The 14,768-nt window shown below is 37.3% G+C and overlaps 1 protein-coding gene across 2 annotated transcripts in view; it reads right to left on the bottom strand.

The window, feature by feature from the left end:
- The window catches only part of waplb (WAPL cohesin release factor b), an 81,224-nt gene that overhangs the window by 40,358 nt on the left and 26,098 nt on the right, over positions 1 to 14,768 (bottom strand). The window contains exons 4-5 of one of the 2 annotated variants that reach the window (XM_077205904.1): positions 14,194 to 14,519; positions 13,584 to 13,699 (exon numbers count right to left, since the gene is read on the bottom strand). In XM_077205904.1, the coding sequence (XP_077062019.1) occupies positions 13,584 to 13,699; positions 14,194 to 14,519 (442 nt within the window). The remainder of the gene's footprint in view (positions 1 to 13,583; positions 13,700 to 14,193; positions 14,520 to 14,768) is intronic. The other variant, XM_077205905.1, reaches the window with a different exon arrangement.

The following is a 14,768-nucleotide window of genomic DNA, read 5'->3' on the forward strand; positions in this document are numbered from 1 at the left end:
ACTCTAGTCATGAAGATAATTGTCTCTAAACATTTTTCAATGCATAAGCCTCTGCTCCACTTTGCACAAAGATGGCTATATTCCTTCAACCGTAATCATGTTTGTAATTAAAACTCATTAAGAAGTGCTACATTTCTCAGCTTGTTTGTTTTGGCGGAGTGTGAATAGAAGCACAGGTCATTTGTCTCAGTGGGAGCACATTCAACGCAGACAGCAGGAACACTCTGTATGTGAACAACTCACAGAGGATGCCAGATCGAGTCAAACTACAAGAACTGACGGCGCACAAACAGCCAAAAGGGAAGGGGGTGATAAAAGTGCACTTGGCTACAGGAGGAGGAGTAGGCGCAGTCCATTGGGCAACACTGAGGCTTGGTTTTTATTAATAATGAAGAGAAAGAGTCTGGCCCTCAACATAACTCTGCAGGAGACTGGTTTTAATCTTCTGTAATTAAGAAGTGTTCTTCATGCTAGCAGGGAGTCAAAGTCTAGCTCCACCCCATACAGAGGTCCACATGCTGGGCTAGAAGCTTCCAGAAGGTCTTGCAGAGAGAAATCAAAACTGCCCCCTGAAGTGTTTTTTCTACGAGTTGGAATCCCCATCTAAAGACAGGGAATGATGCTGCCAAGTAAGACCTCCAACAGGACCAGGCAGGTCTCAACCAGTGAGTAGCTCTGACAAGCAAACTGCTGAAACATTCTACACAAACACACAAATACAAACGCTTCTAGCTATGCAAGCTCATGTTATGCCTATATATAACACCACAATGCGATGAAAAAAAGTGCAGACACAATGAAAATTTAACAGATTCATTGTGTAGTATACAGTGTCATTGATTATAATGGGAGTTTATTACAAGAGATTGAAAAGGGAGAGTTCTTTGCTCAATTTCTGTATATAATTTATTCATCATTTTAATGCAACTAAAAGGACCAATGTAAAGCTGATCTTTTAGTGACTGGATTGAATTACTTGAGTATAAACAGCAATAAATGAAATCGCAGGAAAGAACTTCTCACTGTACTGTACATGAGTCTTTACAGCTTAAAAAGAACTGATTAGGACAATCAAAATGGCTAAAAAACTAAATTAAAATTTTATACTTAAATATTACTAATAATCAAATTAGATTTGAATTCAAAGGGGAAGCTTTTGGCTCGTCTGATGCCACAAGAGTGCGCAATAAGTAAAACAATCCACTGCATTAAATTATTCAAAGCAATGAAATAACATGACTCCCTTTTTTTAAAAAAAAAGAGAAGTGCATAACGTTTACTAACATTTATAAATCAAATACAATTTTGTAAATTGCATAAACAATTATGAATAAAACGGCATCATTTGTGCATAGTTTATTACAAAGAGCCGAAACGCTGATTACACAGAGTACTTTTTTGCGTTTAAAAACATGCTTCAGTGGAATGGGAAAAAACATGTTTTTGCATATGTGCATTTGGGAGTGCAACGGTCAAAAATGTGTCTACCACATGTTTACATAGAAAACAATGGAAAAGCAGCGCAGAAAATGTGTTGGGCGTCTCATTCCCCTTGTAGCACGTACAAGTGACGATTCTCTGTCAACCAATCAACATTCTGCAGTGAGTCTAGCTCCACCCTTTGTACCGGAATACTGTGCTAGGTACCCCAACAGGAGGGTCCCAAAAAAAGTGGTACGGAACGATTCAGTATTTTGGTACCATTCGGTATTTATGCAATTTACAAAATTGTATTTGATTTATTAATGTTAGTAAATGTTAAGTACTTCTCTTTTTTTTTTAGTCATGTTATTTCATTGCTTTGAATAAACAATTTAATGCAGTGGATTGTTTTACTCATTGCGCCCTCTTGTGGCAACAGGAGACGAGCCATAAAAATGCATGGTCTACTGAGTTACTAAAACAATCTTTGTCAAAGAATACACTTTTGTTCACAGTTTGAATGTTCTTGTTTCCATTTGTTTAATTTCAAGATCTGAGGGGAATTTTCCATTGTTGCTTTTACAGCTACAAAGCTGGGAGCACATAATATTCCAATATTCAATGTCACATTACATGCTTTTAACATTACATAAAACACATAAACACTACCTGAGATTTACATTGCCACACTGTGTTTGTTGTTCCAGTCGCAGAAAAATAGAAACAGTTTCTAAAATAGAAACAGTTTCTAAAATAGAATCGTAGCGTGTCGCGGCTGGTTAGGACAAAAATTCTGATTAACATGGAAAAGATACTTTTTATCGCGCGTCGCATCTAGTTAGGACACAGTGTAATACTAACAGTCTAGTGATCTTGTTAGTACACCCAAAGCACAACACAGTAAAACCCTCTCAGAGAAGTTGTCTCTAAATTAAACGTCGGCCTCTTGCAGGGCTTATTGCCTTTTAATATAAAACGCATCACGCTCGTGGCTTCTTATTCATCCATTCATTTTTGTATTGCTTGTGTCAGTAACTTTAAGCAGTCCTGATAAGCTGGATATAATAATCAGCAAAGTAAACGATAAAGCAAAATCTACATCGACTGACACGTCTCTCATCCTCATTACATAAATAACTTCTGTTCTGTCACTTTCCAGATGTGATGGAGGAGAACTTTGTCATTAATGTTAGATTTTATTTTTGTTTGCAGGGTTTTAACCTATATAGTGCCTCTTTTGAAAGTTTTCATCCTCATATCAAGACATCCTGTTTTGCAGAAGACTTCTTGAATGTAATCAGTGTTTTTCCTTATATAAAATAAGGTCTTTTTTTACCACATATCCTGTGTTGGAATTAATTTAAGAAAGTGATGATAAAATGTCAACCCTGTTGTCTGTGTTCTGTGTTTTGCTTAATGCATTTATGCCTTAGGGACACGGAGAAATAAAATTGCTACTAAATTGCTACTCCACTGCATTAAATTGTTTATAACTACAATTTAAAATATTTAATTGGACCAATAATATTTATATTCCTGATTGAACCCATGTTACCAGACTGTTGCCACAATTGATAAAATTCAATTCACAGAAATTAAATTAGGCTAATTGGACAAATTTAGATGTGACAATCACTAGAAATTGAGTTGGAGAGGTCTGAATTTTTTTATAGAGAAGACAAAAGAAGGGGGGAGAGAGAGAGAAGAGCTGAAGTGCAATGACTCTACATAAATGATTCATGCAGGAGAATCAGTCTGAGTTTGTGTACTATCGAGTGAGAGGTGAACAGGTTCTGCCCTTGGCATGTTCAGCGGTGGAAGTAGGAGTCACTGCACTGCTGAGCTTTGACCAGTATCAAACTCCTCTCAGATTTAACAACTATCATGAATAAGAACATCCCTTTCGACTCTCTTCCTTCAATAGAGGCTGCATTCAATGCTTTATGCCTTGCAAACTTAAACATTTGCTTGCTGTAATATACTAAAAGGTGCTTGGGGAATTTTGCTGATTTAGAAGTCACCAAGTTAGTTTGCTAGGTTTTGCAAAAAAGATAGGGGTCATGATGAATTCAGAAGTCAAATTTCTCTGATTGTTTTACATGAAAGGGGTCATTGTACTATAAAACATGCAGTAAGTTTCAGAACTAAAAACTTCCTTGTTGATCCAAAAACAGTTCAAATTAGGCTATATACTGAAAGCGATCAAAGAACGCTTATTTTTTGTGATCACTGGAGCTGTCAGTCAAACCCGTTATAACCAATGAACCTGTCAACAATTCCCAATGAATGTCTTATTTACATTGTGTCTGCAATGTTTTAGTTATGATGCAAGCATTCACGAGAGTGCAGTAACTGAGTTGCAATGGTAATCACTGGACTAGTACGCTCAACAGACATGACTGTGATCGGCTACGATGCAACCTTTTATGCAGTGGGTGTAGACCTAAACAATGATGCAAATCTCAACTTTTCAAGATTATTTAATCTCAGTAGCTGTAATAGTGATGATATGGTAAACGTTTTGTAAAAGTGTTCCACATGAAATGCTTATTTCATATGCAAAAACATTACCCAAACAGAGGAGCAGTAATTGCTCTTAAAGCAAGAGCAGCAAGTCTTTCTTTGCATATAACCAGAAGTTATTCTAGTTATTCTCCTATCAACTCAATTCATGTGATTAGAGGTTTCTCCATGTAGACTTCCCTTTTTTGCAAAAGTTACTGGGTGCACATGGCAATGGTACAAGTTTGTTAAACTTTTCTGACAGCGTCAAAACATTTCACATTTGTTGCTACGGCTATACTTTTGTAAATATTTTATTGTTCCTTGCTTGACCATATTTAAAAGTCTTTTTGTGGTTAGTTATAAGAGCCACAAATCCTGTCAATAAAAGCTAAAGTTGCACTCAACCTGGAATCATTTTAAAGGGTAATTACTGAACTATGTAGGAGCGCAGGGATGCTAGAGCTCAGATAAAAATTATGGTTGCGATTAAAAAAAGTGAATTTGCTTGTTTGTGCAATCTAGCCAAAATGTAGGCGACTATCTCAATGTGCCTATAAAATAATATTATTATTACATATAAAAATGACTACATAAATCAATAAGAAAAATTACTATAATAATAATATTGTAATTTTAACTGTAAAATAAAAAAACTCCAGTATTTCATAATTTATATTGCAACTGTAAAATTACAATACTATTATTTATGGAAGTTAGAATGTTAAACCATCTAACTTATTTTGATGAAAATCACAGGAAGCCCTTAAAACTTTGTTAAAGTCCCCCTGTAGTCAATCACTGTATCCCTTAAAACTCATCTTTGATCATAAAAAATTCATTGAAAAAATTGTCTTAATGCCTTAAAATAGCTTGAATGTTTGAATGTAACTACACCCTTGCCTCATTTAGTATATGCGGTTCTATGAATATGAAACTTACCCTCGCCTCCACTAGGGATGGGCATGATTAATCGACGATCGATTATTGATCATTAAGAATTTCGTCGATCACGTTTATTTGTTATCGATTATCATTGAACTAATGCTGCTGCGTTGCGTAGTGTGAGTGGAAAGTGAACGTGTTCCCCGGGTCGGTCAAGTTAGCGCGGAGGTACTTGTGCATCCCGGCAACGTCAGTCCCCCCAGAGCGGGTGTTTTCAGCGGCTGGACTGAAGTCTTGTTTACACTCGACGCGTCCGCACGAGCGCGAAGGTGAGCAGGGCAAAAATGACGTCAAAAAAACGAGTGTAAAAAAAGTGTAAACGAGGCTTGACGGTCAGGTTGCGGTCGCGTCTGACCCCAGATCATGTCATCAACATGCTTATCTTTCTCAACAAAAATCAGTAGACTGGTGTAGAAGTTGCATGTGAGTTACTAGTTATTTTTTATGAGGCTTTGTTAAGTAGCCTAGCCTAATTTATTGTTACAGTAGGTAGGCTAATCTCTCTCACCCTTTTTCTCGACTCCGTTCTTGGATAGTTTTGAGTTACATTTTGACAAACCCTGTCAGATCTAAGTATTATGTTTTTGGTTAAGTTATTGTTTAACATGATTTTTTTTTATTTTTTTTATTTTGGAACAAACGAGTTGCATAAACGAGTCTCTGTTTAAGAACGCCAACTCGCAGCTGCAGATTCCGTTGCTTTCGAGCACCGCAGCGCATATATCTTCAAGTTTAGCATAACCGGACGTCCAGTTTTACTGCCACAAGTTGATCATCTTGTTATAAAGATCTAATCGAGGAAAAAACGCTGTATTTTTGTATTTTCATTGCATTATTAATTTATAAAAAGTTAAATAAATAATGAATTTGAATATAAAAATATTAATGATTAATGGATAGTTAATTCTCCTGACGATCGACTAAGAAAATTTAATCAAATGCCCATCCCTAGCCTCCACTCACTCGCACCAGCTCAGAGATCAGTAGACGGCCAAACAATTCGCTTTGCTGCAGACTATAGCGATGCCACCGCTCGGCGCAGACGTCCGTGCTTCCCTATAATGAATAGGGCTCGCACCTTGGGATTTCAAGCTTTCCTGTTATATCCAGCCACCATCAAGTTGACAAGAGGATCCGACCAAAACCTGTTTACTGAGCCACGTGAGGCGTCTAAGTTTATCGATTCCTTTGATTCACTCAACTCGGAAAATGGGACCTCAATTCTGCCATGACTGTTGCCATGTTAGTTTTGTTTACTTCCGAATGTACGGTATGACGCGCTTTTGAGCGCTTGACGTCATTCCATTCAAAAGTAAGAGACGTCTACAGGTGCAACCTGATTTAGATTTTTTGACTCTGATTAATTATCGTCCTTTTTACGGCTTGTCAATTTTTTATTTGGTAATAGTACGCTGTTTTGTTGTTCTTTCGCACTAAAAGTTAACTAGTAAAATTCATTGTGATTCACTTTTATTTATCTAGCCAAATATAATAAAGTAATATGATTATGCTCAGTAGTGTTACTCTTGGGGGAGCGAGCGAAGGACAATTATTTGAGTTGACATTTTTGCCTTATTTCAATGCAAGATCGTATTGTGTATTTATTTTTTATTGTGTGTGTGTGTGTGTGTGTGTGTGTGTGTGTGTGTGTGTGTGTGTGTGTGTGTGTGTGTGTGTGTGTGTGTGTGTGTGTGTGTGTGTGTGTGTGTGTGTGTGTGTGTGTGTGGTTTGCACTCATATTCTCCTTACCCCAATTCACTACCATTATTGTAAATCAGACATGTCCAGTTGGTTCTATTTTGGCTTTCCGTTTCAAACTGTAATCAATGGGCAAAGGTCTTAGTGTAATTCATTTAAACATTCGCAGTTTAGTTCCTAAAATTGATCAACTAAAGGCATGGCTTGTTTATAATAATCCCAATATTATAACATTATCTGAAACCTGGCTAAATGAAAATATAGCAGACTCCAATGTTAAACTGGACAACTACATCATATATAGCCTAGATAGAGAATCTAGGGGAGGTGGGGTTGCCACTTACATTTCATCAAATTTGAAATCACAATTAACTATTCCTAAAGTGAAACCTGAGCTCTTTGAAGGTATCTTTGTCAAGGTTATTCTTTATGCAAATAAAGAATTAGTAATTGGCAATATATATCGCCCACCAACATCTCCCAAGCTAGAGTCTGTTCGTTTGGTGACTCATCAGAAATTGTGCTTTTGGGGGATTTTAATTTAAACTGGACTGATCCTGGTACTCTCACAGAACGTAACATGTTCAATGGTTTAAATTTTACACAAATGATTAGAGCCTACTAGAATCAGCCCAAGTTGCAAATCTCTTCTTGATTGGATATTACTCACACATCCCAACAGAATAATTAAATCTGGTGTTCTCTCGGATTGTTTCAGCGACCATTCTATCATATTTTGCACTTGGAAAATTTCAACTCCCCATCTTCCTCCAAAATTTATTAGGATCCGTGACATGAAATTATTTAACAGTGATTTATTTATAAATGATGTGAGAAGGATAAATTGGAATAGATTTAGCCTAATTCCTGACGCGGAAGCTGTCTGGAATTTTTTTTATACTGAATATGTGCAAGTCATTGATAAGCATGCCCCATGGACAACTATTAAGGTCAAAGGTCATCATCTACCTTGGGTAAATGGGGAACTTATCAGTTTGTTTAAGCATAGGGATAGGGCGTGGAATAAACACAAATAAACAAAACTTCTTAGTGATTGGGAGGAATACAAACGGCTACGAAACACGTGCACAACACAAACAAGAAAAGCTAAAGCCAATTACTACAGAAATAGTTTGTCACATGACTTCAATAATCCTAAACAATTTTGGGAAAAAATGAATACCTTACTTGACAAGCCGAACAGTACCAGGAGTAACATGACAATTAATAATGCAACTGTTAATGATCCAGCAGTTATCTCAAATGCATTTAGTTTGCATTTCTCCCAAACACCTCAGGTACCGTTATCGCTCTTTCACCCAGAACCGACTTCTAATTCCCAGCCCTACGACAGTTCTTTCAAATTCCGACAGGCTAGCTCAGCTGATGTCCAGCTGGCCATTAGCAAGCTATCCTCTAGCAGTGGGCCGGGCCCTGAGGGAAAATTTTCAAAATTTCTTCACATGACCTATCCTCTCCATTGGCTGAGCTCTTTAATCTGTCATTTCTAACCCATGAAGTGTCTCTGGCATGGAAGTGTACCAAAGTCATTCCATTACATAAAGGAGGGGACACCCAAAACATGAACAGTTATAGACCTATCTCAATAATTAATAGTATTGTGAAAATTATCTTCGATCAATTATCTAACTACCTTTCTGATAACAATTTACTTTCTCAATGCCAGTCAGGTTTCAGGAAACTACTCAACTACCACTGCTCTTTTGAAATTTACAAATGATATTTTCACTAGTTTTGATAACAATATGAGTACTGGTGCCATCTTCTTAGATCTTACAAAAGCGTTTGATTTAGTTGATCATTATCTGCTCCTGGATAAATTATATTCAATTGGCATTTCCCGCTCATCTCTTCTGTGGTTTAATTCATATTTCCATCACCGCCGCCAATGTGTGTCCTTCAGGGTCAGTCAGTTAGTCAATTTTACAGGTGTAGATAAAGGCATACCCCAGGGTTCTTCTCTTGGGCCTTTGTTATTTTCCATTTTTATTAATGACTTGCCACTCTGCTGTTCAGGATGTGACATTCATCTTTAAGCAGATGATACAATTATATATTGCTCCAAATTGAATATTCCTGACATAAATTACTCCTTACAACATGACTTTGATTCCGTACAGCAGTGGCTGTCATTTAATAGACTGCTGCTGAATAAGTCAAAATCTTACTGTATGCTTTTCCAGAAGAAAGATAGAAATAATCTTAATCTGCATTTTCTGGATTCTTCTCCTTTAGAGTCAATTGAAAAATTTAAATATCTCGGTGTTTGGCTAGAAAATGATCTTTCATTCAAAGCTCATATACACGCGCTTAACAACAAACTTAGCTTTCGTCTTAAAACATTATATCAATCGATAGACTGTTTTAACTTTCAGGTTAGGATAAGAATAGTCTCCCAGTTGCTGCTACCTATACTGGACTATGCAGATATTATATATGCTAACACTTCTGCCCCTGGTCTACACTCTCTCGATGTGGTATACAACAGCCTGTGCCGATTCGCCCTTCGCTGCCCCTATAGGACACATCATTGTGTGATGTATGACCAGCTGTCCTGGCTTGCACCCTCAGCCAGAAGACAATATCATTGGTTTCAGCTTATATTTAAATGCATTTACTTTCAATATCCATATTATTTATCGCAATATTTAGTGCCTTACAGTTCACAATATAATCTTCGTCACAACAAACAGATCTTCTTTACTGTCCCTAGAGTTAAGAGAGTAATTGGGAAATATGCTCTTAAAAAGTGCTGCTTCTCTGTAGCCCAGGTCAGGCGCTTCTGCCGCTGTTTCTGGTTCAAAAGTGGCTTGACCTGGGGAATGCGGCACCTGTAGCCCAATTCCTGCACACGCCTGTGCACGGTGGCTCTGGATGTTTCTACTCCAGACTCAGTCCACTGCTTCCGCAGGTCCCCCAAGGTCTGGAATCGGTCCTTCTCCACAATCTTCCTCAGGGTCCGGTCATCTCTTCTCGTTGTGCAGTGTTTTTTCCCACACTTTTTCCTTCCCAAAGACATCCCACTGAGGTGCCTTGATACAGCACTCTGGGAACAGCCTATTTGTTCAGAAATTTCTTTCTGTGTCTTTTCTGTGTCTTACCCTCTTGCTTGAGGGTGTCAATGATGGCCTTCTGGACAGCAGTCAGGTCGGCAGTCTTACCCATGATTGCGGTTTTGAGTAATGAAACAGGCTGGGAGTTTTTAAAAGCCTCAGGAATCTTTTGTAGGTGTTTAGAGTTAATTAGTTGGTTCAGATGATTAGGTTAATAGCTCGTTTAGAGACCGTTTTCATGATATGCTAATTTTTTGAGATAGGAATTTGGGTTTTCATGAGCTGTATGCCAAAATCATCAGTATTAAAACAATAAAAGACCTGAAATATTTCAGTTGGTGTGCAATGAATCTAAAATATATGAAAGTTCAAATTTTATCATTACATTATGGAAAATAATGAACTTTATCACAATATGCTAATTTTTTTAGAAGGACCTGTATGTAGAAATATACATATCTAGTGATCTAGATCTAGTGTCAACTTTGTCCGTTATATTTGGGATTATTGTGTTTTATGCAATATTACACCAGTTGTTCTCTTACATCTCACACTTAACACCACTCTTAAAATGCTTGACTTTCAGAGCACCATCATGCTTAGTCTAAGATTAAAAAAGGTTTTACTGTTTAGTGGTATACATACCACAGTTAGGGAACCACTGTGATTTACTTTAACTCTATCTGTGAAGAGTGGGGATAGTGAGAGCTTGTGTGTGTGTGGTGTGAGGGGGTGCATGGTGTGAATGAGTGTGAGTGCGTGCGTTGAGGTTTTCCTTGTATCTTGTATTTTGTATCTGCTCTGTTGTTTTGCTTTTCTATATTGTTTGGAGATGATCCTGAGGACCCCCATGAGAACGAGACGTTTCATCTCATGGGGCTGATCCTCTAATAAATGTTCATAAATAAATAAAAAAAATCTACTTGTTGACGATCACACATTGACGTGATTGGTTACAAGGTAGTTTGTGACATCAGAAAATCCAGCGATTTCAAACCCGTTCTTTGGTTCACTGGAATTTTAAGGAGAAAATACTCAGCAATAGTGTTGACTTATGCATTGGTACATGGTTTGTCTTAAAGCATATTAAAAACACCACATAGAAAAACAACATTAAAAGTTTGATTTTTACCACAGGGGTCAACAAACAACGCAAGCAAGTGCAAACAACGCCAAACCAATAGAGTGTGGGAAACCTACAAGAAAAAAATGCTGTCATTTGCATACGCAATTGACACCGGTCATATGCCACACTCCCATTTTCTCACGCAGTGAAAAATACATCGCAGAGCAAAGAGGACACAAACAGCATGCCAACAGACAAGACAGAGCAGGCTACTTTTGATAGGAAACAAAGTCTCAGCTTTTAAATTGTCAATTTTACTATGAAATTCAAATAATAAATGTGGATTTGATGCTCTTTAAAGAGCCCCTATTGTGGATTTTTGAACATTACCTTTCATGTAGTGTGTAACATAGCTCTAAGTGAATGAAAACATCCTGCAAAGTTTTAAATCTGAAAGTGAACCGTATATAAAGTTATTTTATAAGTTATTTTTTAAGGCTTTCCAAAAGTAAGAGACGACTCTGAGTCAATGAAATGAATTGTTTTTCAAACTAGTCATAAGCATATTGCCCGCCTACTTAATTGTGCGTGCAGACACCAGGGAAAACTTGAACCACAAACCAGCAGCTGATTTCTGTAGATACTGAACAGTATCATGTCGAGAAGACGCTGTGCTCTACAATGTGAAGGTGAAGCCAGTTTTTTTTCACCGTCCAAGGACGAGCATGTGAAGAATCAGTGGTTGAAATTCATCTTTACCATGATATCACAGCAGTATTATACTTTACCGACGACTGCTTCTCAAATCTCAGAGTTCAATGCAGGATTTGCAAAGCACTTGCTTTTGAAAGATGGTGTCAAAATACTTAGTTTTGAGTTTTATATTGTGTAGGTCTCCTGCTAACTTAACTCACAATATTACTGTCTTACTGAAATACTTCTGCTAATCAGTTGAGCCATATTACCTAAAACTGTGTCTATTAATGCAGATTCTCTGTCGTTATCACTACTTTGAGGAAAGATTAAGCATGGAGCAAGATTTGTTTTACCAACATTTATGTTTCATCAGTCATTCACGCTAGAGCTCGGCTAATGTATACATTGCGTAATTTCGTATGCACTGTTATTGACAGTTTCCACGTGGTCACCGCAATATAGTAGCAAAATCTTCGGGTTTAATGAATAGTTCTTCCAATGTTTCATCTTCGGACTCACGCTCGCATTGATATGGTACAATCGACGTCAATCTGTTTAGTTTATGGTGTAGGAAGCCTCAGGACAAGCAGAGCTGATGTTGTTATGGCAATGGGCGTTTTTGTTATCGACGTGCTGTATGCGGTAAACCTATCACAACAGACTGACCTCTCTGGCCAATCAGAGCAGAGTAGCTCGCGGAAAGGAGGGAATTAGAGAGATCGATTCATCTGACGAGTCGTTTGAGAATCACTGAAAATGTGGTGATGTGCAAATGTATACAATTAGAAAATTAAACAGTTTTTTTGACCTTTGAAGCATGTAAACCTGTTTTAGGAGACTCCATATCAACATTAGGAAACTTTAAAATAACATAATAGGGACACTGTGCCGTGACAGATCGCTGTAGCACCTCCGTTCATCTATTCCTCTTTACTAGTTATATTATAGCATGAAATAAACATGAATGAATATCAGAAGGTATGTTGAAAAAAAAACAAAAAAAAACAGTACAACTTCGTGAAATGGCATTATGTCTCATTAATCACTCAATTAGTGTTTAAACCGCGGATAGACGTCAATAAAATTCTTGTAAAACAAAAAAAGTCAGGTAACGTTGCATATACTGCCAGAAAGCTACAAGAAAGCCATTCAATTATCAAACTCAATAGTAAGCAAGAAAAATTAACTCTAGAGGATCATTTTTCAAAGAATGCACTATTACATATTCATATTTTGACTCATTAAAGTTATTATAATGGCATTATATAAAACTGCATTATATGCAACTGTATACAAATCAGTCGTTAATTTTGACCTTTAATATTAGAGTAATGTGCTAGCAGACTGGAGTTTTGCTGTATTAGTTGAGTTTTTTTCAGTGTACATGTACTATACCTGATATATGCAAATTAATTCATATTGAATCAAATTGAAACTATATCAGAATCTAAATCGCAAGCTTATGAATAGAAATAGAACAGCAAAACTTGTATCAATGCCCAGCCCTAATAAAAACAAAGTACCAGTCATTGTAGCAGTTGGGCTATTGATGACTTCTGAGAAGGACAGAAAAGCTGATGGAGATTGGTCCATACAGTTGGCTCGAATGTCATTAAAAGACACAAGCCAGGTTTCCATCCCAGGATTTTTTTTCAAAATGTTAACAGATATAGCTGATGGAAATGTAAAGTTATCTATAAGTAAGTAATTTACAGGCTAATACCCCCAGAAAGTGTAAACACTGTGGCGCTATCAAAACATTACTCTGTTTAAGCATTTTTATGTTTAAAGATCAATCACGACTTAATCATAACCCCAGAGAAGACTGTACATAAACTGCAGCAGTAGTCATAATAATGGCTGAGCAGTCAGAGGGGGATGAGCAACATAACTACATTACTGTCACTCTGTGTCATTACAGATATAATTCTAAATCCATGCCCATTCCACCCTCTGCATTCCCTACACTTCCGCCAATGTACACAAACCAGAACAACAAATCAAACGTCTTCATCATTTCTTTACATGATGGCAGAAGGGCACCATTTACTTTGGTGAAATGGGCAAAACATCCTTCTGATTTGAAATGAAATTACAGAGTACACCACGCTCCAAAACACATACTGGCATCAACAAACCATCAGCTGAATGATGGAAAAAGATTATGTTATGAAACTCACCTTCTTGGGTCCACTGAAGATCTTCCTGCTGCCCTCCTTGGCTTTCTCCTGAGCTTTGACCTGAGGTTTCCTCACCATTTCAGACGGGAAGGGGGCCTCTGGGAAATCCAGAGGATCTGTAAAAATCACAAGCAAACATCAGCCATGTGCCTGCTAAATAAAAGAGCATAAAACAAAGGCACAATAAAAGAGCAAAATAACAATGGAAAAACAAAAAGCAACGCAAACCTGTGTAAATGTCAATGTCTGAATCATAGATATTTTTGGACCATTATGATTTTTGTATTGATTTTGATGTTTTACTTTAAACAAAACTATAATACAACCATTTATTATAATATGTGGATATATAAATGAGTTAAAATGTATGCATTTTTTATTGCACTTATCTGTCAGTAAATAATTTCACGATGCAAGAAAAAAACAGGCTTCATTTTCTGTATGCAAAAGTACTTAATTTTGCAATGAAAAAGAATCTAAATCTGTTCTTGATGACATTGTGAGATTGGGGAGTGTCTGTGCAGATTTGCAATGCACTCATGCAGGTACTGCGATGTAAACAGAGCCCAAAGTTAGATCTCCAGAAAGAGTGATGAGTGTAAATACTTACCGTCTTTAAGGCAGTGACTGTCATCTGCAGTGTGACTGCTCTGAGAGTCCTGCATCTCCATGGGCTGAGGACTGTCAACATCTGTCTCTATAGACAACAGTGGCACTGCTACAGCTGCCGCAGCCATCCTCTTGGCTTTCCTTCTTTCAGAGGATCCCTCGTCTTCCTCACTGTCACTCTCACTGAGTTCATCAAAGCCAAAGTATTTGATCCTGTAGTTAGAGCTTCCTGAAGCAGGGTCGTCATCCTCAACCACAGCATCAGCATCATCAAACCCAAAGAGCTCCAGCTTACTGCTCTTCTTGCTCGGTGTGGGTTTGGAACGACTAAAAACACAGACAAACAGTCAGAATCTCACACATGTAGACTTCAAATCAAACTTGAAAGAATGAGGCCAAGTGAGGGCAACCAAATTAATTATGAATTTAACAGAATTATATGGCATTTTTCAGGTTTTTTTCACATTTTGCTTCATCTATGTACATACTTGAAGTTGATCTCTCCAAATTAGGTCTGGTGAATCCAAAACTTTGCAATCCTCATGCTAGCATTCTCAAATTATTTGATTTTATTTG

Source organism: Siphateles boraxobius, unplaced genomic scaffold, assembly GCF_051911475.1.
Source record: "Siphateles boraxobius isolate OS27281-9 unplaced genomic scaffold, OSU_SipBor_1 55, whole genome shotgun sequence".
NCBI lineage: Eukaryota > Metazoa > Chordata > Actinopteri > Cypriniformes > Leuciscidae > Siphateles > Siphateles boraxobius.